Below are 26,476 nucleotides of genomic sequence, written 5' to 3' on the forward strand. Positions count from 1 at the left end.
TTCTGACTAGGATGAAGTCACCCATGGCACCCAGAATTCCTGGCTTCCTTTTACTTCCACCACCCTGATTCCTAATGCAGACGGACTCTGGCATTCCTCTGTCCTTCAGCCTGGGGTCACGTCAACTCAAGACCTCTAGTGGGCCAGCAAAGCCCCTGGAAGCTTCAGCAAGGCTGGGGTCAATGGTACAATGGCTGTGCCCCTACTTCCCCTGACCCCTGGCCCTAGCCACTGCCACCCCCACTCCATTTAGGAAGCCACTTCTCACTTACCAGTTTGTCCATTCAGATAAAAGCGCACAACACCTTCTCTGTGCCCACTTTTGTGCCAGGGATTCAGAAACCTCAGGCAGAGGCTCTGGAACCCCAGAGGTCACAGTTTAGCTCAGGCGGGCAGGTACGCCCAGGTGCAGGTCAGCCAGTTGGCAACTTGGGTGAGACAGCAGAAGAGAGTGTGAACAGCGAGACCTGGAGGGGTGCCCGCTAGGGAAGCTCAGGACCTTGGTGAAGGGAAAGGACTTGAGTTGAGCCCTGAGGGAGAGGGGAGGTGGGAGACACCACCAGCGTCAACAGTGCTGGATGGGGGTGCATGAGTAGAGGACTGGGAGGGGTGCATGACTGTCCTGTGGACACCCAGGGCACAGGGACCTAGAGAGGGTGCAAAGTGGGGAGTGGAGCTGGAGCTTAGCTGGGGAGGGGCCCTAAGGATTTCCTATGGGATATCTACCAGATGCATACACGCATGCGTCTGTAGGGATGGGCCACCCCTGGTGTGTATCCCTGCAACTGTGCCCCGTGTGTGTGTGTGTGTGTGTGTGTGTGCTGCGTGTGCACACACAGGTGCACACACAAGGGTTTTGCAGGTTCTGGGATCTACCGTCAAGAGGGCTCCAACCTGCCTGGCCCTTTACAAAAGTTAGATTTCATTCATTCACTCACTCATTCCACTGCCAGGAGTGCCTCCTACCTACCAGGCCCTGCTCTGGGCTGGAGGATGTTGGGGACAGGAGCTTGCCCCCAGACAACTCAAAGGCCGGTGGGTGAGGTCAGACACAACCTACGGGGCTTGTGTAGCCGCTAAGTTAGAAGCAATACCGTTTTCAGGCGGCAGAGCTGTACTAATCCTCTCCAGAGGGGCACCGGAGGGAGTAGCAAGGAGGCGGGGCTGATAGGAACGCTTGGGCTGTCGCCTCCACCTAGAGGGCCGGGCGCCCTGTGAGTCAGCGGGAAGCCCCTCCCACAGGCCCTCGGTGAGGCAGTTCCCCCCACGGCCCCCCGGGGGCGCTGTGGGAGAGGGGGGTGGGCCCTGGAGCCGCGGCTCCAGCACCCAGGGCCCTCACTCTGCACTCACTCAGCCGGAGCTTTTCCGGCCAGCTGTGTGCCGCCGCTCCCGGAGCACCAGGCGCTCCCCCTTCAAGCCCGCGGTTCCACTCCGGGCCCCGGGGCTCCAGACGCCGCCCGGCAGTGATATGGGCGTCCCCCTGGTCCCGGAGGGCAGCGGCCCGCGTTGCGGGCCTGTGCTCCTTGCTCTCTTCCTGGCTGCCTCCCGAGGTAAGGTCGGCAGGAGTCCTACCCAGGCGCTAGGGAGGAGCACTGGGACAACACGGCTAGGGAGGGGGGCGCAGGGGGAGCGGGACGCCCCCCTCTGCCTGCCGTGTCTCCTACTTGCTGGGACCGACTTGCAGGGGCCGGCGGCTGTCTGCCAAGTGCCTTGGCTGGGTGGTGGCACATCTGCATGTTCTGACAGCTGCCCGAGCTGCTGGCTGCCAACCCTTCTGTGCACAGAGAGCCCCGAGCAGGACTAGCTCCTGCAGGACGGGAGGTGGCCACGGTGGGGACAGCCCCAGCATTTTCTTGTGCACCCTACAGGCTTCTGACACCTGTGGCATCTCCCTGCCCGTCCTGCCTCAGGGCTCCAGGATCTCACTGGGTGCAGGAGGTGTGGTACTGTGTCCTGCTCCCTGGTGACACTCCTGGTTGAACCTTGGGGGACATGGGTCCGTTCCCAGATGTGGGCACCCATCTGGTCCTTATCCTGAGGGTCTGGTTGCTGGGAGTTGAGTGGTCAGCTGATTCCCGACATCCTAGCAAGGCTGCAGCTCAGGGACCGGTGTGGAGTCCTAGAGAGACTGTGGGCCACTTTCCTGGCTTGGCCATGAGCCCCATCTGGGTCCCGGGATTACTTATGGCATCCTTCTGGTCTCGGTTTCCTCAGCTCATTCTCAGAGGCCCTAAAACCAGGGAGGTGCCACTTTTACCTCCCAAAGCCCAGACTGTCACAACCCCAAGTGGAATCCTGGCCAGGACAGGGGGGCACCCAGAGCAGGGTGAGGAGCCGGGGGGGAGGGCAGAGGTCAGGATGCCCATAGCCTGGCCCCTGGTTCTTGCGTGCCCAACGCTGGAGCAGCTGTATTTCAATGGAAGAGGGGGCCGGCAGGCAGCCTGTGAACCAAACATTGTGGGGAGGGCCCAGGGAAAGCTTGAGTCATGAGAGGAGTCAGGGAGGCAGGGGGGAAGGTTGGCACAAGGACCCAGTGGGCGGGTCAGAAGAAGAAAAGATGGGGAGTACAGGGCAGGAGCAAAAGGAGGGAGTTGAGAGAACCTGGAATATACCTCAGAAACAAACTGGGTGCCTGCAGGCGGCGTGTTATTTCAGTGCTGGGAGTCTGGCCTCTGATAAGGAGGAGGGAGCCTGCACCCCACACACGGAGCTGCCTAGCCCTGGCCTGGATTCTCCCAGTATGGGGGAGCCCGTCTCGGCACCAAGGCCATGCTTCATGGCAGGACATGGCTTCCAGAAGGGGCAGGGGATGGTGGCAGGCAGGAAGGCCAGCACCGTTCCCACCACAGAGCACCTGCCTTGCTTGCCCCTTTCTTCTCAGGTGAGCCCGAGAGGCCCTTCTGCTCGCTTACCCCTTCCCCTCCCCTCCCCTGGCCAGGCTGCTTTCTGTTCAGCAGCCCCAGTTTGGGAGAACTAAGGTATAGGGGGCCCCCTTGCAGAGTAGCGGGTAGCAGAGAGGGTCACAGCCCTCACCCCGTATCATCTACTTAGCCAGAAGACTTCCCCTAGAGGTCTCGGCTACCCAGACAGCTTGGCGCTCCAAAGGGACAGCTTCAAGTTCAGGGAGATGATTCGAGCTCGAAGTAGGTTTCCACTGAAGGGGGTCTCTCAGCTTTGAACTACTCTGGGACTCAATATTCTTAACTGTCATACGGGCACGCGAATGGACATTCACACTACCCAGGACAGTGTGTAACGAGGGGCTAACAGACGGGAAGCCTGGTCACAGGCACGGTCAGGAGGATTGACCCGTGACTTGGAAAGACTTACTCGCTGGCCTGCGGAGGGGCTGGGCCGCCTTGGGCAGGCTTGCTCAGGGTCAAAGGCTTCATGTCTGGGAAGGTGAGATGGAGATGGCTGGTGCAGGTGTTTTCGAAGCTCCTGAGCCTGGGTCAGCACCAAGGAGCACGGAGGTGGTGAGCAGGTACTCAGGATACCCCTTTCCTGGGCTTAACTCCGGGTGAGCTGGTGGAGGGAAGCACCTAGAGAGCCAGGCCCCAGCAGACCCCAAGGGTGGCAGACTCTTCTCCCACTATATGCACTCCTAGGACCTGAGAAAGTTCTTGTCCTTACCATGGCCTTATAGGCGGATCTGGGCGGCCTGGACTCTGGGACTAGTGCATGGAGGGGCACTGAGGCTAGGGAGGGGAGACCCCATCTTCCCCTTCATGGTAAACACACTGCAGGGCCTTGTTGGGTAACCCCATGGCGCAAGCCTCTGACACAGCAAAGGTCAGCTCTTAGGAAATCCACTATCTTCTGTCCAGAACCCCTGGGATGGCCCTTGAGGCCGGCCCATGGGCATGAGGGGGCAACGACCCAATGCCAGGGATGCCCAGCAATTCCAGCCCAGTACTTGCCCAGCTGGGTTGGTCTGTTTCCCCCACAAGCTGGGTAAAGGTTCCCTGCCAGGGCCTGAGCTCCCTGGAACAGGTGGCTCGGGTGGGAGGGACAGTTTTGGGAAGCTGAAAGAGGCCACCTATCCCTATATAGGCCTGTGTCCCTATAGGCCACATATGGGTCTTAGGCTCCAGCAGATCAAGGGAAGGAAGGAAGGAAGGGCTCCTCGGGCCCATCTGGCCTATTGGCAGTGATGCCTTCAACCAGCACTGACTAAACCCCACATAGTGAGCTTGAGGCCCCCAGGTTTGGGCCTGCTACTCATCTAGGAGTAGCCTGCCTTCACTGGGGCACCCAGGGATTGGCAGTGCAGCTTTCTAAGGGACCCTCGGGTCCCCTGAGCGGCAGCACTGGCAGGCCCAAACCCTCTGTGATGGCAGCCTGTAATGGGAATGGTGAAGCAAGGGACCTGGGGTTGTGAGCCCCACGGTCTGGTCTCGCGAGTCAGTGGGATCTAGGTTCGAATCCCAAGATGGCCATTTACAGCTGTGGGCTCTCACTCAGCCTCTCTGAGCAAGTTCCTTCATCTCTACAATGAGGATGATGATGGCCCTCCCCTCCGCAGGCTGCGAGGAAGAGTCCGTGCATAGCCTCAGCACCGTGCCTGGCCCCTGGTGGATGACGTGGGGTGTTTAGCTGTTGCTTGGCTTTCTGCAGCCACGTGCCATTGGCCCTCCATCTAAGTTCCCCGCTGGCTGGAGAGCCCAGGGTGTGGGAAGGCAGGACTGGTTTCCCTAGGACTAGACTCCAAGAATCCTGGAGGTCCCGCCACCTGTCGGCACCTACAGGCACTTAAAGTGTGAAATGTCCATGGAGACGCCTGTCGATTCTCTTCAGGTTCCCTAGAGATGGGGGACTTGGCAACTTCAAGGCAAGCCCAGCTCAGGGTTGGCCCGTCTAACTGGGATCTTTCTCGCAACTGATCTTTACATTTCGCCGGGTTGCTTGGGCTGCCCGTTCCCAGAGGGAAAGGCCGTGGCGGTTAGGTACCTGCGTCACGCAGTAATGAACCTTCTGTGCTCGGGCCTGAGCGGACCCCATCCTTTAACTGTTCTGCCTGGGATGCTCTTTCCCCTGGGCACCTGGGGTTGAACAGCAGAAGCTCTTCACTCCGGGTGGGACGCCGAACACACATTCTCTCTGAGCCATTGGGGGACGGGGTGTCAGGGAGCCTGACTGCCCCCTTCAGAAGGGCAGCTCCGAGACAGTGCCCCCTGAGCTTCGGCCTTCTGCTCCTTACCTTTGGGACTTGGGCAGCAGCGTCTGCCTATCATATGTACTTATTTTCCCCCTCAAATGGACTTATTCTTTTACTTAAGTAAATAGATTTAAGTTTAGTTTAGGGGAAGCAGGCCCCCTGCTGAGCAGAGAGCCTGATGCGGGGCTTGATCCCAGGACCCTCGGATCATGACCTGAGCCGAAGGCAGAGGCTTTAACCCACTGAGCCACCCAGGCGCCCCAAGTAAATAGATTTTAAAAGGAAACTTTCTACCACTGCCACCAGTGGAAAGCCAGTATCATTGCCATAAATAGACCCAAATCATGCAAGTACACAACAAGAAAACCAAATAAGGGTATTCAGTTCTAGCTGGAAACTATAGCCTGGGGAAGGCTCTGAGCCTGAAACCTGCTGTCCTTTGTTAAAAAAGAGGTGGCGGGGTGGGGAGCAGAGGATAACCTCTCATTGTGATTCTATGGCATTTAATGCCATAAAACTAAAAGTAAAACTGTCTGTGTTAGAGTCGCCATCGGCTCTTCCCCCACCGCTGCAAGAGCCAACCCACCACTGTGGAAAGCAATAGCTGGTGGCAGGGGACAGGTCAGCTGCCTCTGGGGAAAAGAAAGAGAGCAGTGGCCTCCTTCTTAAGAGGTCAAGTCAGGGTCAGAGGGCCTCTCCGAGCCGCTTCCAGCCCCCAGTTCTCCCAGCCCCTGTTGCCTTCCTCAAGTAAATACAGTGTCCAAGTAAATACGGTAGCTCCAGCTGGGTCCTCTCTTATGGTGGGGCCCACTAGTTATCCCAATAACCACAGGCCGGCGGGGGGGGGGGTGGGGGGGGGGGGGGGAGGGGTAGTTGCGGGGAGGGAAAGAGGGAGAGAGCTTACAGCAAGCTGAGCCCTCACTGGCCAGGCCAGCTTCCCTCTGCAGGAAGGACGTGGGCCCTCTGGTCCGTCCCAGGCTACCTCCACTGTGTCTAGGCTACGGGCTGCCTGCACCGAGGGCAGGGCCCAGGGACTGGGACCTGGACCTTAGGAAGTCCTCACAGCCCAGACCCTTGGGGGAAGCTGGCTGGAGCTGGTATTCTGGGCTGCACACAGGCCTGGGCGAGTCTGGGAAGGAGGCACCCAGAGAGGCATCCATTGGCGGGGCGTCTGGCCAGCTGCCCAGGCCTTCTCCAGGGAGGCATGCTGGCCAACAGCCTCCAGCCCCGGATGTGCGGATGCTTTCCCAAGGTGCTGGAAGCCCCGCTTCCTCCAATAGAGCCTGGCTTCCCCTTCCCAGACTCCCTGGTCTGATGTGAATGGACACTTCCTGCCGGGGCAGGTATCAATAAACACATCTGAGATGCCCTTTGTCCTTGCCGGCCACAGACCCCAGGCGCTGACCTGCCGGCTCCGCCCCTCGCACCGGGGGTCACTTCCTGGAACTCGGCACTGGCAGACTCGGTCCTGATTGCTCCTGGACTCTGTTTCCCTCTGCTCTGCCCCTTGCTAAAGACAGAACCGAGCCTTTCCCTACACCCTCCACAGACCCCTCCTGGGGGACAGGGCCTGGCTGGGAGCTGGAGACCAGTTCCGTGCCTGTTTGGCGCTCGTTGGGAGGGTGAGGTCCTGGCCTTTTGCGGCTCGCGCCGGGCCAGCAACAGCAGAGGATCAGGGACTGTGGGATGTTTACTTACAAGCGCTAGCAGCAGCTGGACAGAGTTCTGCTGTTTGGGTGCGGCCTCCCAGACCTGACTAATCAAGCTGGGGCCCCACCTCCAAAGGCTGGGGCGTCGCCTTGGCAACCGTGGGCTAAACTCATGCCCCATCAGGGAAAATACACAGGCCTCTCCACACCCACACACACACCCATCCCGTGCACACCCACAGGGTTTCGTGAGGTGCCTTCTGGGGGGAAAGAGGTGAAGTCATGAAAAATAGCACCCCGAAACGGAGCCAGCCAGGAGCCCCTCTCCCCAGTGCCCGCCGGAACAGAAGCTTCTACAAGGGCCTGAGCCCGCCTTTGGCTGAGGGTCCCACTGCTGGGAAGTGGCAGGAGCGAGACTAGATTCTGAGCGGCCATCCCTCAGGGGTGGCCTCTCTGCCCTGGGCTTGGCTCATGGTAGGACCTTGGTACCTATTTGTGGAATGATGGCATGGTGTTTTCGGTTTAGGTCCCAGGCAGAGCCAGGAAGACTGCCTGGAAGCTGCAGTCAGCCTGGGGTCAGTTCACTCTCTGACAGGTGTCAGCCCCACCCGCTTCAGGAGTTGCGGGGTGGGGGGCGGGGGCTCTTCCTTCCTGCAGTGCTAGCCTGTCCAAGCTGTGGGTTTCCGCTCAGCCACATAGGCTTGGGTGGTCTTGGCGAGGTTGTTTGACTTCAGTGTCTGCTTCCTCATCTTTTAAATGGGCACCTGGGTGGCTCAGTTGGCTAAGCATCTGCCTTTGGCTCAGGTTATGATCCCAGGGTCCTGGGATCGAGCCCTGTATCGGGGTCCAGCCCTGTATCGGGGTCCTTTCTCAGCAGGCAGCCTGCTTCTCCCCTGCCTGCCATTCCCCGTGCTTGTGCTTGCTCTCCGTCTCTCTCTCTCACTTACTCTGTCAAGTAAATAAGTATAATCTTTTAAAAAAAATAATAAAATAAAAGAAATAAATAAAACAGGGATAATACCTACTTCAGGGGATAGTTAGTGAGAGGAGTATAAAACGCTCAGCAAGTAAGTCCTAACACGTAAGTGGCCCATTTCTTGCTCCCTTCCTCTGCCCTAAGGAAACATAGCCCCTTCCTCCTGCCCCAGGCTCTCAGAACTGGAAAGGCCTAGGAACATGGGGAGTCTTTTTTTTTTTTTAATTTTTATAAACATATATTTTTATCCCCATGGGTACAGGTCTGTGAATCACCAGGTTTACACACTTCACAGCACTCACCATAGCACATACCCTCCCCAATGTCCATAACTCCACCCCCCTTTTCCCAACCCCCCTCCCCCCAGCAACCCTCAGTTTGTTTTGTGAGATTAAGAGTCACTTATGGTTTGTCTCCCTCCCAATCCCATCTTGTTTCATTTATTCTTCTCCTACCCCCTTAACCCCCCATGGAACGTGGGGAGTCTCTTGAGATGAGAAGAGGGTGGCACAGAGAAGGGTGGGACCTGCCCAAGGGCACACAGCAAGGATGTGGCTAAGTGAGGACAGGGGCCAGGGATCTGTAAGACCAAGGTTTTTATCCTGAGACCTGGAATTTTCCAGGTTTCTAGCAATCTTCCTCCGGGGGCTTCTGCCTCCTTACCCAGTGACAGCTGGGCTCCAAGAGCTGCGCAGTGACTGGGCTCAGGCCCAGGCCCAGGGTCATTTTCCTGTCTCACATGTTCTCGGGCCACCCTGGAGCTGAGGGCTTTCCTCACCAGCCTCTCCCCAGTCTCTGACAATGACCCAGGTGTCCAAAAGGATCTGCTCCTGACAATAAGCAACATCCTCCTGCCAAATAATTATAAATCCAGCTGTGCGATATAAATATCCCCAGTAACACGTGTGCCCATGCAGTTGCAGACAGCATGGGGGACGGGCATTATTTTCCCCAACTCTGTGCCTTTGAGCACCCTCCCAAGGGCAGGCTGTCCTAGGTTTTGACCTGGCTTGAGTCTTAGACACCATAAGGGGATGACCCCCGCCGTCCCTGAACCCCTGACCAAGACAAGACCTTGGGAACCCTTGGTTCACTGCTGTTGGGCCCTTTTGTGAAATCGAACGCTGTCCCCCATCCCCCAAACCTGAATCCCACTGCAAGCTTCTCCTTTTTCTAAAAAGGGAAGAGGTCCACTGGGGTGTGTTGGGTGTTGGGGATTGAGCAATGCTCCCCTCCCTATGCCTCCCGCCCCTTGCTCTTCTCTGCAATTCTGTGTCCCACCCTGGGTTTTCAAGGAAATTACCTCTAGGGCTGAAAATCTCTCCCCATTGCTGTCCAGGCACTTTTGTGCTCACCCACCCTCTTGCGTGGACCCTGAAGGCTAGAGCCTGAGGCCCTGCTGGCAGCCCCGGGGCTGGGGTCCCACCGGAGGCAGGCGGTGCTGCTTGCCCCTACCTGATCCGCCCCAGCCACAAGCTAGCCCCATCTATACCTCTGTCCACTCCGCAGCCCCCAGCCCCACCTGGCTCAGCTCTGTGCTCCACTTCCTGCTTCTGCTTCCACCCTGGCTCTGCCTGTCCCCCTGCAGCGATCTCAGACATGGGCCGGGGCCTCTACTGAGCCAGCGCTTTCCCCCAGCCCCCAAGGTGTGTGTGATCGCAGCACATGCTGCTGGATCTGGCTTTGGCTCTGGCCTTGGGTTCTCTGGGGGAGGATGTGGGGTTGGGAACAGGAAAGATGGGGCAGGAGTTGAGAGAGGTGCTGGTGGGAGCTGCCACTGGCTGGGGCCTGTTGGGGAAGGGGGGAGCACAAGGCACACAGCTCTTTGGTCTTGCTCTCTGGGCAGGTTTTCGGTCTTCCTGGGAGTGCCTGTGAGGGTCCTTTCCCTGTCTACTATGCCCTTCATTTACTGGCACACATAGTTCTGTGGCCACGGCTGCCACCAAGGCCTGTGAGGGGGAGTCCGAGTCACTTACTGTGATTTTCACTGAATTATTTAGCATCTCTGTGCCTCACGTTTTCTCCTCAGTGGAACAGGAATGAAAACAATGCTGACCTTATAGGGTTGCTAGACATTCCCCTAAGGGAGTTGGCATAGCACAGGATACCTGCACTTCCTTCTTCTTCTAGTTCTAACTAGATCTGGCTTTGCCTGAAGCCCCCCAGGCTCCAAGTTCTGAGTCCAAACAGACCCTCCCTCTGTGGCACTTTAGGAAAATCACTTTCCCCTTCTGGGCCTCTACATTTCTGCCTGAAAAGAGACCAGCAGCAAGTTGTGAAATAGCTGCTTACCTTGGCAAAGATTTTCCATAGATCTGGGGCTCTCAGACTTAGCTCCCTCTCACATGTGGGTGGAGTGAATGGAAGGATCTGGGTGTGTGTGTGTGTGTGTGTGTGTGTGTGTGTGTATCTTCCTTACTTTCTAGGGGCCTAAAACACCACCTTGCAGATATATTCTTTGGGGCCATTATTTTGCTAACCCCCCACACTCTGCTTTCAATATGCAAGCCCCCCAGAATTGGATCCCAAGCTCTTGTTAGTCATTCACACCTTAGTGGGAAAGAGTTTGGAGCTGGCTTCTCCATTCCATTCTGCAGAACTATTTTCACTCCTAGGAAATGTTTCTGGACTTGCCCAGATGAATGGGAGAGCGGTCTAGCTTCCCTGTAGCCAGCACCAAGTACTAGCAAAGCAATTTATGAGCACTTCATGTAAAGCATTTGTAATCCTTGCCTCAACTCTGGCAGGTAGATGTTTTTCATTTCTGTTTGACACGGGGGAGTCTGAGGCTCAGAGTTTAAAGGACTCCCAGCTATTGGACTCCAACGCAGGCATGTCCAGTTCTGAAGCTATAGCAGGCTGCCTTCTTCTGGACCGGGCAAAGCTTTTTAGCTCTGCTGGAGGTTCTCAGGCTCTAAAGGCAGGGAAGGTGGTGTGGGCAGGAGGAAGTGGCATTATCTTGATTCATACAGTGGTCGTGGAAGAGACGTGCTGGTTTGGATTCTGCACGCATTTCCAAACTCCTTCCCTGACTTACGACAGCCTCTGAAATGCCAATTAAAATTCAAATACTGCTAAGGTATAAATAACCTTAGTGATCCTCCCTGTGTCTGTAAAGGGCATTAGAACATACATCTCGTGTTTTCAGCTTTCCCTCACTCTGTCCTCTCACAACCATGTACTGTGTCAATATTTTTCTCATTGCGCATGTGAGGAAGGGGGGCTCCCACGGCTAGATAGGAGCCGGGATTCCAGCCCCAGCGTCCTCCTTTTAAGGGTCATCGCTTGAGGAGATCAGCATGGTTAAGTGCTGGGGGGCTGGGGTAGGATAAAGAGGACCAGGCAACGGCCTCATTTGCCTATTGGAGACAAAATGAACCAGGAAATATCTCTAAGAAGACTGGATGGCAGTGGGTACACAGATGAGGCGACCTCTCTTGATTGATGTAGCCCCGGTGCCGAGACACCTTGGGTTTTCCTGCCTCCTCGCCACCTGGCCCAGGGCACCCCCTCTACTTGTTGAAATCCTCTCTATCCATCAACCCCAAAGACACTTGCTCCTTCGAGAAGTCTCCTGACCGTTCCCAGGATGGCTAAGTCTTCCCTCCTCCAAGTGCCCTGTAGGCTGGCACCAGTCTGCCCTTTAGCCTGTTGTTTACTTTGTCAGGAAGGCCTGCTTTGTCAATGTGGCAAGGCCCTCAGCTCCCAAGGGGAGGCCATGCACTCAGCATCCGGGTGAGATGTAGCCCCTGGTCCAGGCCCTGCACACAGAAGGTGCTCCAATAGTGCTCCCTGATGAGGGGGTGGGAAGACATGGCCAGCCCCAGGAGAGGGTAGGGCCCAAAGTGCTAATGTCCCCAGAAGGGTGGTCAAGGGCAAAGAGCTACTCTTCCCAAATAGCCTTCACGCTCCTCGTCCTGCTTCCCACCAGACCGCATGGGGCATGGAGGCAGGAGCTGTCCGCGGCTGGTCATGGGCAGAGCCGCAGTGCCAGTGGCCATGGTGTGGGGAGATAGACACGCTGGCTGGGCCCAGTCCGCCACCTGCCCAGAGCCTGTCCTGCACGTTGTGCAGCTTCCCCGAGGACAGGGGAGTCCCTCCTCCCATGCAGCCCGCGATGGAGTCAGGTTCAGGAGCTAAGGAAGAAGCTGAGGCCCAGGGAGGTCAGCTGACTGGCCTGGGGCCCGTCGCTGGGGAACCCACATCTTTGGAGCCCCAGGCCAAGGTTCCTCCTCACTCAGGGGGAACTGGGAGTGGTTTTGGCACAGGCAGGGGACCGTCTCTTGTCTCTCTGAACAGGTCCGGCGGCAGCCTTCAAGGTGGCCACGCCATATTCCCTGTACGTGTGCTCCGAGGGGCAGAACGTCAGCCTCACCTGCAGGATCGCGGGTCCCATGGCCAAAGGGCACGACGTGACCTACTACAAGACGTGGTACCGCAGCTCACGGGGCGAAGTACAGGTGTGCTCAGAGCGCCGGCCCATCCGCAACCTCACGTTCCAGGACCTCCACCTGCACCACAGCGCCCACCAGGCCAACGCCAGCCAGGACCTGGCCCAGCGCCATGGGCTGGAGTCGGTCTCCGACCACCATGGCAACTTCTCTATCACCATATACAACCTGACCCTCGCGGACAGTGGCCTCTACTGCTGCCTGGTGGTGGAGGTCAGACACCGCCACTCGGAGCACAGGGTCCACGGCGCCATGGAGCTGGTGGTGCAGACGGGTGAGGGCTCCTCTAAGGGACTGCCGGGGGTGGGGAGGGGTGCAGGGGGGCGTGGCCATTGGGACGGCGTGCTAGGCCCTGGCTGGAAAGCGAGCCAAGGTGACAACGTGACTCTGGGGCTGGGCTGCTAGGGACCGGGTGGCGTGACCATGTGTGATTCTGTGTCAGGAGGGGGGGTGTGGTTCCAGATGGGTGACATGGACACTCCAGGGATGTATGTGGTGAGAAGAGGTGGTCATGGGGTGTAGGGCTGCGTGTAAGCCTCTCCGGTCGGTGTGGTGTGACAGAGAGGGGGGTGTGCATGGTTCTGTCAAGACGGTGACCATGATATGTGACCTGGGGTGTGAGCCGGTGAACGCTTGTTGGGGAGTGACTGTGTGTGTGTGTGTGTCCCCAGGTGAGAGCGTGTGAGGCAACGGGCTGGGTGCCTGCAGGTATCCACACGCCAGGACGTGAGAATGATCTGGGCACACCCAGCCATGCGGTGAGAAGATGTGTCTGTGTGTGTGTGTGTGCTGGCTGTGACAGGCCCTCCTGACCTCAGGCCCACCTAACGCCCCTTCTCTTTGCTCCCACAGACAAAGCAGCATCGACGCAGTGCATCGCATACCCACCATCGCCCAGGGAGAGTGAAAGTAAGGGACTGCCCTTTTGGCCCTTTTGGGTTCTCTCTTCTCCTCTGCCCTCCTCTTGGACCCAGGCCCCACTCAAAACTCTGACCTCATCACACCAAGCCCATGGCACCCCTGTTCTTCTTTCCCTGCTATTGCCCCTCCCTTTCACTGCCCCCTTCCCCAGAACCATTGGGCTGAACTTCCCAGAAGCCCACTCCCCTTCCAAGGCTCAAAGCCCGGGGAAGCCAGCTCTTGGGGGTGGGGGGGTGCCCTGACAGTGGTCTCCGGCCAAGTGGCCCCCAGGACAGGTGCTGAGTGCCACAGCTGTTTTCAGGGGACGCTGCTCTTGCCCACCAGCGCTCTGCCCCATAGAAGGCTGTGTGTGTGTGGGGTCCTCTTGGCTTGTTAAAACTTCCTTGTTCTGTGCGTGGGGGAGAGAGGACAGAGAGACTCGGGAAGGGGAACAGAACTACCTTTCCTAGAGCTCTTCCGACATGCCAGGCACTGTGCTCAGTCTTTACGAGTACTGGTATCCCCATGTAGTCTGATTAGAGCCCTCTGAAGCAGGCAGCACCACCTTCCCTTTCCATACATGGACAAGAAGCCCAGAGAGGGGACGTAACTTGCCCAAATTCACACAGCTGGGATGTGCTCACTTCACCTTCCTCCCAGCTTGAGGAACGCAGAGGGCAGTGGATGGGAAGCAGTCAGTCAGCCCCCTGGTTCTGGCCCCAGGAGGCATCCTGTGGATGAAGGCAGGCCACTGCTTGGAGGGATGTCTGGGCACTCAGAGGCCAGGGCAGAATGCCCAGCAGCTTGGAGGCAGCAGGCAAAGGGGAGACGTCTCCATTCTTTGGAGAGGAGAGTGCCTTGGCTTCCAGAGCCTTCTATCCATCAGTATCTACAAGGCATCTAATGTGGCCCAGCCCTGGCCCAGCCCCTGGAGATACAAGAGTGCAGACCTTACCCCCCTGCCCTCCAGTAGGTCATGCACAAAGACTGGGGGCAGCTAGAACTTCAACCCCAGCAAAGCCCAGCTCAAAGGTTGTGATGACTTTCTCCTCCAACCACTCTTGCTTGAACCAACAAGCAGCTTAGCCAGGGATAAAATTAGAACACACATTTCTGTCTGAGCCAGACCTGCATGGAACTAAGTAACTCTGGTTCAAGCCCCTGTTTCTGTGTACCGCAAACCTGATGTGTCGCCTCAGCACCAGGCCACTGCTGTCTTCACTTCCTCCCCGGGCAGCTCCCTGGTGAGAGTGGACTGCTGTGTGTGCAAGCCCCCGGGGCGGGGGCCAAGCTTCACCTGGAGGGGGCCCACGAGTATTCACTTCCCCATTGCTCCTTCCACTCTGAGCAACCCACCAGTCCCCCTTCTTCCTCCAGGAGCTCCCAAAGCTCCCTTATAGACCGTCCCCTCTGCCACTGCCCACATTTCACTGGTGGGGAAACAGAGGCACAGACAGGTGCGGGGACTGCTCCCAGTCTCTCAGCCAGAGCACCCGGTTCTCAGTCACAAAGCCCAGGTGCTGGGCTGCCTTCCCCTCTCAACACCGATTTTCTGAAAATTAGTTTTATGAGTTTAAGTCCTGGGGACAGATATTAGAGATGCCAGTGGGGACAATGAAGAAACAAGGTACAAAATAGAGGGAGCAGAGATTTGATTCACTTTTCCTAATTAAGACTCTAGAGAAGTAGCTGCAGGAATTAAGGAAACAGAAGTGAACCGGGAAGGCCTGGAATTTTGGCTGGTAAGAACCCAAGGCTGAAGCAGAACTTTGAACTTGATTGTCAAGAGTGGGTCAAGTTTCCTTTGTTGGGCACCTGTACTCTTAGATGTTGACATTTGCCTTCTCCTCCAGGGATGCACAGCCTCACTCTGGTCCCTGCTTCCCTGAGCTACTGTCCACAGTGACCTAGTTCCCCAAGGGCCAAAGGGGTGTGTTTACTTCTATCAGAACTGTTGAGGGCAGGGTGATGACTTTACTGGTGACCTCTGGGCCCAGTCCCTTTCCAGATTCTTGGTTCTGGAGGTCTGGAGACTCTAGCTGTGGTGGAGTCTTATCACTAAGGTGGACATGGTGTCCGAGGAAGAGGAACCCAGTTATCCTTTTGGGTAGGGTGTGGGGGTTTGGGGGCAGTACTTCCATTCTCCTGGTATCATGGGTCCTCTGAGAAATGGGAGCATGTGTGTCCCTTCCCCACTAACAGGGAGGCAATCCGTGTTACCCAAGAGGCTGAATGGGATCAAAAACTCCAGTGCCCCTGAAGCCAGGGACCTGGGGAGGGTGGGGACTGTGGTGAGCAGCCAGCTGCCAGCCTGTAAGTGCGGTTCCAATTGCTGCGTGCTTGAGTGGAGCCAGGGCTGCCACAACCTCTCCATCTCCCAGCAAGGTCAGAAGTCCAGATTTTATAGAAACCCTCAATTTAAAAAAATGTTGCCTCCCCGCCTCAAAGAAAAAGAAAGAAATTATGTACCATGTGGGCCATGACGGGATGGCAAGTAGATGGCAATAGACAGTGGGCACACATCTGTTTTCTAATGGTTTGGAAACATTTGCCCAGTGACCCCTGTGCTTAGTGGGCCTCAGGGTGGGCTGCTGGGTATTGCCCTCAGTGCTGCCAACCTTTGGAAAGACCCCACTCCCTGCTCGCACTAAGACAGGTGTCCCACAGGTACCCCAGCCCTGGTACTGGTCGGCTAATGATGCTTCCAGCCAAGCGGCTCTGGGATTTTCTGTTCTCCCTGCAGCCCTGTCTCCTAATGGTCTCTTTGGGAAGTAAGAGGGTAGCTGGGCTAGAAAATCATCTGAAAGCCCAAGTCAGTCTGATGTTGGGGGAGGAGGGGAGAGAGGCTGAGGAAGTTGGTCTCCAAGGAGCCCCCGATTGTTGAGGGGCTGTGGTTTTTTCACTGAGCCCAGGGAAGGGCCAGGCTACCTCCTGCCAAGCAACCTCATTGTCGCCCTACACAGCAGAATGTTTGGTTTGCTTTCATCCAACCCCCTCCTGGGGGAACCAGGCAGCCTGAAGGAACTCCCTGCTCCCCTCTCGTGCCTACTTGCCTACCCACCTACCTACATACCCACCTAAGGGGTACAGGCAGGCTCTAGACAAGGGTGCACTGTGCAGCAGGGTAGGGTTGGGCAGAACTCCCCTCCAGCCTGCTGTGTAAGGGCCTGGCACAGTTCTCAGGGCTGGCCTGGCAGCTCTCTCTGCCAGTTCCTGGTCACCTTCCCAGTGAGCGTGGCTCTAGAAGGCTACCAAGCAGGACCCCTCACCCTCTCCTCTTCAGGTACTGGCCATGCTTATGGGAGGGGGGTGGGGAGCTGGGGCAAGGCTGGGCTCTGCAGAAGAGCCCATAGCTTCTAGGGCAGGTGGTCCCACAAAACTGTCCCCAGACTCCTGACTCCCTGTCCTGACCTCAACTCTCAGCCCAGGTTTTAAGGAAACCAGGTCCTGATCCCCTGGAGGGCCCACAGAGGGGGATCTCTGCCTGGGGACAGGAGTCAGGCCTGGAGTGGGGACAGGGATCCCTAGTGAGTAAGCATCTAACCCCACTGAACGTGGCTTAGTAGCAGTCTGGAGCCCTGCTCTGACGACTAGAATAGAGAACTTTGCAACCCCCTTCTCAGTGCCCACCAGAAGGTCCTATGACAGGGAGTTAGAAATCCTTGAATATCTGAATTACAGAATGTGTCTACTTTCACTACTCCACGTCAAACCGCAGCCTTGCTGAGATGTGCAGGGAACCTGCTTTAATGTGGACTTGAACTTAATCTGTAATTAGCACAGCAACTGTTCCTGTACCAGTGGGTAGGTCTAAAGTGCCTGTAAACAGTTTGTTCTCTTCCGTGGTATGAACAAACCCCCGGAAAGCTTATTTACACCATCATGGTGTTTAGCAACACAATGAGATAAAAACAGCCTTTATTCCCAAATAAATAGTGCAAAGGCAACACCAGAATCACAACCCCTCCACCTTCCCCAAGCTCCCCGGGAGCCGCATTGACGCCGTGACAAGGTATCCCAGCCCATATTTTGTATTTTGGGAAGGGCTGAAATTGGGAAGGAAACGCATTTACGCTGGTTGTGTTTCCGAGGGCACGTCTGTTCCCAGCTAAACTCCTGGCGTCAGCAGACAGGCTGAAACAAATAAAGCCTTCCATGCTGTTGGTGGGATGGTAACGTGGAGGGCGATTAGACAGCAGCCTGGAGGAAAACGCATGTACTCTTTGCCTCAGCACTTTCACCGCTGGGAGTTTGCGTACGGGGTACTTTCCCAAGAGAGCAACGATGCACGCGCAAGGAGTCTGCGGCTACGTTATTAGTTACGGGGAAAAATCAAAGCAATCTGCATGTCCACCAATGGGGGACTGTTTCCATAAATTCTGGGGTGAGCCCAGCGACAAGGCGCGAGGCAGAATGAGGTAGAGCTCTGTGCCATCCAGAGCTGTCCGTGGGCAACGTGACAGGCTAAGTGGGCAAAGCGATCGTCATGAAAAGCAGCCATTTGCTGTGTATGCAGGGAACAAATCTGGGCTGCACGCAAGGGAAGTGTGGACAGGGACTGCCTCTGCAGGGGGCCCTGGGGGGAGGAGGAGCAGCAGGAGGAGGAAACTTTTTTTTTTTTTTTTTTAAGATTTTGTTCATTTGACAGAGAGACAGTGAGAGAGGGAACACAAGCAGGGGGAGTGGGAGAGGGAGAAGCAGGCCTCCTGCTGAGCAGGGAGCCTGATGTGGGGCTCAGTCCCAGGACCCTGAGCCTAAGGCAGATGCTTTAATGACTGAGCCACCCAGGCGCCCCAGGAGAAAACTCTTAAATATATTTTAACATATATATGTATATATATATACATACACACACACACACATATATGTATATATATATACACACATATATATATAAAAATTATATATATATTAATTTATAAAGTCTAAAATTTTAAAACGCTGGATAAGGATTCACATTTTTCTAATTCTCACCCACATCTCCCGTGACTTGTGTGTGTGAGATCACTTCCAAAAGCTGTGTCCAGAGCTAAGGGGTCTCTTGGGATGAGTGGGGCTTTTGTTCATTTTGATGTTTTTTTTTCTTATTGTTACAATGTATATAACATAAGATTAGCATTTCAACCACTGTTAAGTGTGCCATTAATTCTGCTCACCGTGTGGTGCAACCATCACAGCTATGTATTTCCAAACGTTTTTCACTACTTGGGTTCCTTCTGACCTTGAATGTCAGGACACAGGGTCTGTGAAGGACTTGCTTTCCCTTTCCAGGGAACAACCTGTGGCCCAGGGCAGCTGAGCCGTCCCCAGGGGCCTGGGATGAAGACCCCGCTTTCTCTTTCCCAGAGCTGCCTTTGCTCTAAGCACCTGGCCTCATCTCTGTGTGCCCTGGGCCCATGTGGGCAGGTGGCATGGGGCTCTCTTTGAAAGGATATCCCTGGGCCTTCTCTGCCTCTGCAGGTCACTGAAGGTTTGGCTGCGGGGCCTGGGTAAAGCTGGGTCCCCCTGCTGCCTGGAACTTTCCTCTCTGGGTTTCAGTCTCCCCTCAGGAGAATGGAGGAAATGGAGTCTCACTGTGGCTCTCTTTCTCTGCACAGGCATCACAGCTGCTGCCCTGGCTACCGGCGCCTGCATCGTGGGCATCCTCTGCCTTCCCCTCATCCTGCTCCTGGTCTACAGGCAAAGGCAGGTGGCCTCCAACCGCCGTGAGTATCCTCGCCTGCCTGGGGTGGGTGAGAGTGCCAGCGATCTGCCCCAGCCCCCAGCTCAGCCCCTGGGATCAGCAAAGGCAAGAGGCAAGCACATTTCCTCTCTGTTCCAGAGATGGAAGCTGCTCGAGTCCCTGCAAGGAGCATGGTAGAGAGAGGAGGGGACCCAGGTGTGCCATTTGGGGGGCCTGAGTGCCCACCAGCCTCAAGTGGTCCTGGCTTGGCACTCAGTAAATGTCTATTGACTGAATGAATAGTCACACAGAGTGGTTCCAACTGGTTTATAAAATTGCCACCCCCGGAGATCCTTTGCGGATCTGCTTTAAGGTGGGTAGGCTTGTTTTGTAACCAGCATTGTAACTGCTGGGACAAAAACGACCTTTGGATTACTAGAACTGGAAGGGATCCTGGAGATAACTTAATTCAGTTCTTTCCCCGCGGAGCTGAGAAACCTGAGCTTACTAGCGGGGTTAAATCGTTAACCGAGTGTTCTTGAAGTGCGTAAGTGGTGGAGCTGGGACTCAAGCCCAGAGCTCTCCACTCAGGCTCTTCCCCGGGAGTATAATCCCACCAGATCATCAGAATGCTCACTGGCATGAACATCCTGGCCACAACCCCAGCCTGGGAAGGTTGCTGTGCTAGGTCCCATGCCAAGGATGTTATATGCCTTCTAACGATGCGACAACTTGGTCCTACAATTGTTCCTCCTTGACAACTGAGTAAACTGAGGCACAGAGAGGTTCAGTAACTCACCAAGGGACCCTCACAGTCAGCGGCGGAGCCAGGCTTCCGGTCATGGCCACAAATACCGTTTCATCCTCCTTTGTGGTACAGTGGCCCTTGCCCTTCCTCTGACCCCACCCCTGAACCTGGGCTAGCCTGAGGCCTCCAGGAGCAGGAGGGTGGGGAGGCCTCTGCTCCGGCCCTTGCGTCACCTCTCCTGCCTCTTCCCCTCTGGCCGGTTGCAGAAGGTAGTAGAGAGCTGCTCTGTTGGCAGGTGGCTTTTGGCTCACACCCAGTTTCCTCTGGCTGGACCATAACATCTGCACTGCCCTCTCTTCTGGGGGTCCAACCTAGAGCCCCCACAGTGGCTCACTCAGGGGCTGTGGTCGCCTTTCCCTTACTCTCAGGACATCCACACTCCTTTCACAAAACCCGCCATAGCCTACTGCCAGAAATACCTGAGGTTGGGGATGTGGTGGGGGGGGCAGGCGGGTCAAGGGCTTGGAGCAGAAAGAAGAGCCCAGGGGCTCAAGCAGGGAGAGTCATCACTGTGGAGCCGCCGTGAGCTCGTGTTCATCTGTGCAGTGTTTTCACGCAGGTGAGGAAGGGACGAGGAGGGAGACACACTCAGCTCTCAGTAAAGAGCTCCCAGTGCTGCACGCATCCTCTGAAACTAAACGGACCCTAATTCTGTGACGTGCAGCTGCTTACAGCTCCTTATCCCCAAATTAAATATATGCAGTAACAAGAAGGTGTCAATAATTTATCTTCTAATAAAAGTATTTTGGGGGCACCTGGATGGCTCGGTGGGTTAAGGCCTCTGCCTTCAGCTCAGGTTGTGATCCCAGGGTCCTGGGATAGAGCCCCAAATCGGGCTCTCTGCTTGGCGGGGAGCCTGCTTCCTCCCCTCTCTCTCTCTGCCTGCCTCCCTGCCTACTTGTGATCTCTCTCTCTGTCAAATAAATAAATAATCTTAAAAAAAAAAAAAAGTATTTTGGAGGCCAGTTGGCTCACCCCTTTCCAAAAAAAAAGAAAGAAAAAATGAGTTATAGGATCAGAGTCTTCGAGACAGACCCAAGAGATGATGGGAGAGAAAGCACATGCAAAATGGAGAGGGAGGGGAGATATGGGTCCTTTTTTCATCTAGTCTTGTGAGAAGTGCTGCTGCTGGAATTATGGGAACAGAAGTCACTGCGAAACACCAGGAGTTTGGCTGCAGGACGGAGGCTAAGCACCCGGGTAGGGGTGGCAGTCCAGGGAGAGAGGGGACAGGGAGCGTGTGTCGGCTGCTGCAGGCAGGGCGCTGGCTCTGAGCATTCGCAGGGAGGAAGAGAGAAAGGGCTGGGAGCATTGAGGCAGGCAGCCTCCTGCAGAGGCTGATCGGTGTGGAAACCAACCCGGTTTCAGATGGAGATTGGGTTTCCCAGCTCTAAAGTGGGTCCAGAAACCCACCCCCTCAATGGGTGGAGAGAATGAGCCCAGGGAACGCAGGCCCAGCAGAGCCGCCTGCTAAACGGTAGCCATGATTCCTTGCGAGAGCAGAGATTTTAGGAGCCTTTGTGCAACTTCCCGTGTGTTCCGTGTGTGCCCCTCCCACCCACGTTTCCCCACAGTGACCATGGTGGAGCTCTTGCAAATGAGAAGTGTTCAGGGAGCTGCAAGGAAGAGGGAAGTAGGGCCGCGACTTCTGGTTGGGGGCCTGTTTGGGGGTGGGGAATCCTGGGAGTGGGACAGTGCAGCAGCAGCTTAGAGGAGCATTAGAAAGTGGCGGAATGGCTGAGAAGTCAGGGGGTCTCAGGCCCCTATGGCTCCCCTGAGAGATGTCACTGCTACAGCCACCCTCTAGGTAATGTGGAGGACGGACCAGAGAGTTCCAGTTAGGGACTCCAGTTAGGGACTGAGTTCGCGGCCCTCCCGCTCAGTAAGTCATGGCGACAGACCAGAGTGTGGCAAGTATCCAAACAGGAAATAGCAAATTCAGGAGTGAGGCCTTTACCTGATACTTAAATCAAAGGTCTCGGAACACCTAATGAAGCCATAGGAGAAAGCACTGGTTGCCTTTGGCCTCCTGGGGATAAGCGTCGTCTCCTATACTTGTGAAATGCAGCCCAAGTTTCATTTATCACCGGTTAACACAAGGCTCACTGAGGCCTTGAGTGCAGGGCAAACACTGCTGTGTGGGCCTCCTGAACCAGCAGAAGGTGGATCCAGGGCTGAGCGTGGCCCAGCCTGGCCTTGCTCCTGTTCCTCGAAGGACATCTGGCAGCAAGGACAGGGATGCTGTCTAGGGAAGCCTCTCCTTTGTGACTAGCTTCTCTGTCTGTATGTCCCCCAGGTGCCCAGGAACTGGTGCGGATGGACAGGTAAGGCCCCTGGAGATCTTCCTGAGAACAGTGCCTGCAGCCCCCCGACCCTGACTCCAAGCCTGGCAAGCTCTTTCTCTCCCTGTCTCTCCCCAGGCCTGCGGCTCTGTTGGGCGTGGTCTACACTCAGACCATAACTGGACTTAATGTGGTGGTGGGGGGTCACTCTTTGCCTGGACTGGACTCCCCTTCACCAGGTTCCTTTCCCCGCTCGCCCCGCTGATAACTTGTCCTGGGACAGGGCTCAGAACACAGACAAGACCTTCTGGGTCCTCCCCAGGCCCTGGGTCAGCTGTCAAGAAGGAGAGCTGTGCTGGAGGCTCCTGTACAGCCCTCCAGGGCACAACTGCTTAGCAAAGGGTCTGCCATCTGCCACTGAGGCCTACACATCTGTACTCTCCTTGCCACTGCCCCCCACAACCCCGCCCAGTAGGCTGAGTTCTAACACTGCTGGGATGAGCCTGGCACCTTCCTTCAGGCCCAGTGTCAGCTGGCCAGGCTAGGGGAGGAGGAGGAAGCAGCTGAACTGGGGACAGACACTGAAACATGCAAAGGGGGATGGCACATCCCCCAAAGGGGGATGACCTCCCTGCAGAGCACTCCAAGGAGAAGGTCATCAGGCTGCTGCAGGCCACCAGGGCAGAGGCTGGCCAGGGGCTCCTAGTGGGGCAGCGGGCAGGGCACATGGTGGCTGAGAGAATGTGTTTTGGTGTGCTCGGTGCAGGAAGCGGCCATGGAGGCTGGCATGGCGGGAGGCGGTATCCTCAGGAATGAGCCCCACTCGGGAACTTGGCCCAGTTACCTCTACCAGCAAACCCAGAGTGCCTCTAGGTGTTTGAAAGAGATGATTTTCGAGACAGGTCAAAGGAGATCCTGCCAGTGATCCTGCCAGTGATCCTCCCAGGATCTCAGAGTTGGTGGCAGGGAGTGGCGGTCTCTTTCGAGGTAGTCCCACTCCCAAGCAGGAAGAGGGAGGACCCTGCTCCCCTCACCATACTACAAGCATTCAATCCTAATGCCATCAGCTCTATTGACCAAAGAGAAACCCATCACAGGTTCCTGAATCTGGTGTCCTGAGCATGTCTCTGACCCCAGGCTTCCTGGCTGCGCCCAGGGCGGACGGCCGAGTAACGAATAGGACGCCGCCTTGAGCTCAGGGGAGATGAGTGTAAGCCGTGCCCTTTTCTCTCTGACCCTAGCTCCTCCCTTCCTGCGGGAAGAGGGTGCAGAGGCCTGGGCTGTGAAGGCAGGTTCGGGGAGGGAAGCAGAGGAGTGGGGCAGGCAGGAGGGCAGAGGCCCAAACCTGGGCAGCGCAATGGACTGAGCCAGCTCTCCTTTCCTAGCGGCAACACGCAAGGACTCGAAAATCCTGGCTTTGAGGCCTCCCCGTCCTCCCAGACCATTCCAGACGCCAAACCCAGGTCTCCACTGTCCTACATGGCTCAGCGGCAGCCTTCAGAGTCTGGGCGGCACCTACTCTCCGAGCCGGGCACTCCTCTGTCTCCACCAGGCCCTGGGGATGTCTTCTTCCCAACCCTCGGTAAGTGTAGTCCAACAACCCACCCCCGCAGAGCACAACAGCCTGCGAGGTCATGACCTCCCCGTGGCCTGCAGGGCAGCAGCCTCACTCCCCTTGTGAGGCCTTACAGCCTCCCCGTGTGGGCTTAGGGGGTGAAGGACTGAGAAGCTCCCCATTCATTCTACTTCTCCTTTCTTTTGCAGACCCCGTGCCTGACTCCCCAAACTCTGAGGCCGTCTAGACCAACTGGGGCCGGTGGGCAACTGTGGCTGGGCCTGGGGCAGGTGCATCTGAGGCAGAGCTGACCTTCTTGAGTGGCCCCTTAGCCTTGATGCTGGTCCTGGTTTCCTCCCTCCTGATCTGAGCCCAGACTCTCTGAGATACCTCTGATGGCGAGACCCTCAACTCCTCTGGGTGCTACAGGGCAGAAGGGAGAAGGGGTTGGATGGCTCAGCCCCTGTCTCAAGGATGGTGGGGTGCTGGGACCCCACCCCAGAGACCTGAACTTTACCAGCTACAAATGCCAAATGGCCTACATCCGAGAAGTTCAATAGTTTCCAGCCTATGGCAGCTTCTCTCCCTGGGACATGAGCTTTGTGACCGGACAGCCCTGATGGGACAAGATGGGCACTGGACAGAACTCCTCTCCCCTCTTCCCCACACAGTGCCATCCTCACAGGCACGAGACCCAGGACATGATGTGGAAAGACTCCTCCTCAGTGTGTTAGATCTAGCTTTCCTGACCTCGCCTGAGGCTGCTCCTCTATCAGACTCCCAGTCTGTGAGCCCGGAGCTCTGATGCTGGGCCTGCCTGCCCCCAGGGGCCATGGGAGACTTTCCCAGCTGTCTGCTCCCAACAACCTCTCCCAGTAGCTGTCTGCCGGTTAAACAAAAATGGGCTCCCGCTGCCAGCCCTCAGGTCCCCAGAGTTCACTGGCCAGGGTCCCCGAAACAGGAAGTGCACCCTGAGGCACAGTGGCCACTGTGGGCCAACTGGGATCTTGGGCAATGGGGGCCAGGCCAGAGGTTGCAGTACCCACCGCAGAGGGGGGTGAAGAAGAGCACGGGGAGCCTGCTGGGAAGGTGAGTGGTTCCACCTCTTCCCCTCCCCCTCCACTGTGCAGTGTGCTTGGTACAGAAGGTGACCGCACACTGTATTGTCCCAACTGTGACCCTCCCGCCAGTGGAAAGAGGAGGTGTTATTAAAAACTCCACAGGCAGCAAGTGCAAACCCTGTGAAAAAACTGTAGGAGATGGGCCTGAACCCCTGCTCTGCTTCCAGGAGTGCCTGGGAGCCCCCCATCTCCTCCACCTCCCCCGCCCAGTCTTTGGTCTTCCATTCCACTTAATCTGGGCTGAGTCTCCACTGCAGAGGGACCCTGTGGGGTGGGGGTGTACATAGAAGGGTCTGGGGCCTTGTGCTCCATCTCCTGCTTCCGACCGTGTCCTGGATTTGTTTTTATACACCATGTGCAAGGGAATGCTTTGTGGAATTTTGATTAAAGCATTTTAAGACACAGAGAGAAGTATGCCTCTGCATACTCTGGGGTGGGAGCAGGGAATGGGGTGGGGGGGCCCGCAAGGGGAAGGGGTGAGTTTGAGTGGGTAGGGCCCAGGTAGTGCATGGAGGAGAGCGTTTAGCTCAGCAGCCCACGCGGGCTCTGCTGAGCTGAACCCTGGGGTGCAAAGCTGGGACTTCAGGCCGGCGGAAGGGCCCAGCAGGCAGGGAGAGCCCTCTGGATGGCCTGAAGAGGTGGGGGACAGGAGTTGGGGGAGGAAGAATGCAGCTCTGGGCTCTCTGGGAGCAGTGAGCCCCCAGGCCTGCAGCTAGAACTAGGGAGGTCCCCTGGATACACGGCATTGCTCCTGAGCTCCCCGTCAGGCCCGAGGGCATGGGCAGTGTTGGTGTCCTGCTATGCTGGCGCGGGGGCTGAGGGGTTGGCCTTGAGGAAAGAGTGGGCCTGGGCCTGGAGACTGCATGGACACCTGCAGTGGCCAGGACACCATCCCGGTTCCTGCTCTGTCCCGGGGGTTCCTCTTCTATTCCATCTGCTCCCTGGACATTCAGTGCCGGCTGCCATAGAAAGAGGGTGCTGTTCTAACAGCTCTTGGGGGCCCATGGCAGAGGTGGGCAGGGTGATACATGCTCAAGGCTGAGCTTGGCTACCCCTAGGATTGAAGGAAAAGCCTACAGACCAGACCCACCTCCCATCCCCCAGCTCAGAAAGAGTGATCCTGCCCTAGGGGGAGGCTGGTCTGGCCCATCCCTCAGCTTTTGACCTCTAGGCAGATACAGTTTCTGAGAATTTGGCTGTCAGACCCCAGGCCTGGCTGCTGATGTGTAGAGGGAGGGAGCGAGGGAGGGAGGAGGCCCCAGAGCAGAAAGCCACCACACTTCCTCCCCAGCTTCCTCCTGCATGGCCTCGAGATCTTCTTCTCTGGACCCTTACAAGTGAGCACATCACAGCTTCGTGGTTTCCTGTTTTCAGTGAAATTTACTCTGAGCTCCAGGCTCCATCTTTATCCTGGACCACACGCTCCGCCCCCAGGGCCCCTAAGACATCCTCCCTGCTGCTAAGGAGGAGAGGCAGGAGGCCAAGGAGCCCCCAGACTCACCTGTGGGGTGGAGGTGCCCTGGGATCATCGCACCTGCCTCTCAAGGGGCTGGGAGGGACACTGGGGCCTCTGGAGAGTTGACCAGGCAGGGTGAGACCGAGGCAAGAGGCCAATGGATCACGGCACGGCTGAGGCCCTCAGAAGGAAATCTGCTTTGAGGCCCTAAGTTACTGTTAAGAAATAGATCAGGAATTATAAGGGCCATCATTCCTGTAACCTTCTCATGTTCCCATTTAATAAAGACAACCTGCCTTTATTCCCTCCAAAGGAGAGGCCAATGGAGGGGAGTTGATGCTCTGAACACATGTCATGGGGCCCACAGGGGATGCTGCTGTTCGATCGGGCTGGCCCTGCCTTGGGGGTCAGTGATGAGGGGCACTGGGGTAGGTATGCAGGAACTCGGGAGCCTGCTT

The 26,476-nt window shown here is 56.6% G+C and overlaps 2 protein-coding genes across 7 annotated transcripts in view; one reads left to right on the top strand and one right to left on the bottom strand.

Annotated features, from left to right (window-relative positions):
• CDH23 (cadherin related 23) overlaps nt 1-26,476 on the bottom strand; it is a 395,942-nt gene that overhangs the window by 39,642 nt on the left and 329,824 nt on the right. Inside the window, exon 1 of one of the 6 annotated variants that reach the window (XM_032840971.1) lies at nt 6,857-7,079. The exons of 4 other annotated variants lie outside the window; for them this stretch is intronic. In XM_032840971.1, the coding sequence (XP_032696862.1) occupies nt 6,857-6,988 (132 nt within the window). In that variant the 5' untranslated portion in view covers nt 6,989-7,079. Of the gene's footprint in view, nt 1-272; nt 292-6,856; nt 7,080-26,476 lie in introns of those variants that run through there. One more of the 6 variants, XM_032840979.1, reaches the window with a different exon arrangement.
• VSIR (V-set immunoregulatory receptor) lies at nt 1,324-24,966 on the top strand. The gene is made up of 7 exons (XM_032841043.1): nt 1,324-1,550; nt 12,083-12,508; nt 13,087-13,143; nt 18,732-18,839; nt 21,901-21,928; nt 23,272-23,468; nt 23,651-24,966. The coding sequence occupies exons 1-7, from the start codon at nt 1,469-1,471 to the stop codon at nt 23,686-23,688; spliced, it is 936 nt and encodes a 311-aa protein (XP_032696934.1). The 5' UTR covers nt 1,324-1,468; the 3' UTR covers nt 23,689-24,966.

This window comes from Lontra canadensis, unplaced genomic scaffold (genome assembly GCF_010015895.1).
Source record: "Lontra canadensis isolate GAN:19392208 unplaced genomic scaffold, GSC_riverotter_1.0 scaffold3, whole genome shotgun sequence".
NCBI classification, from domain to species: Eukaryota; Metazoa; Chordata; class Mammalia; order Carnivora; family Mustelidae; genus Lontra; species Lontra canadensis.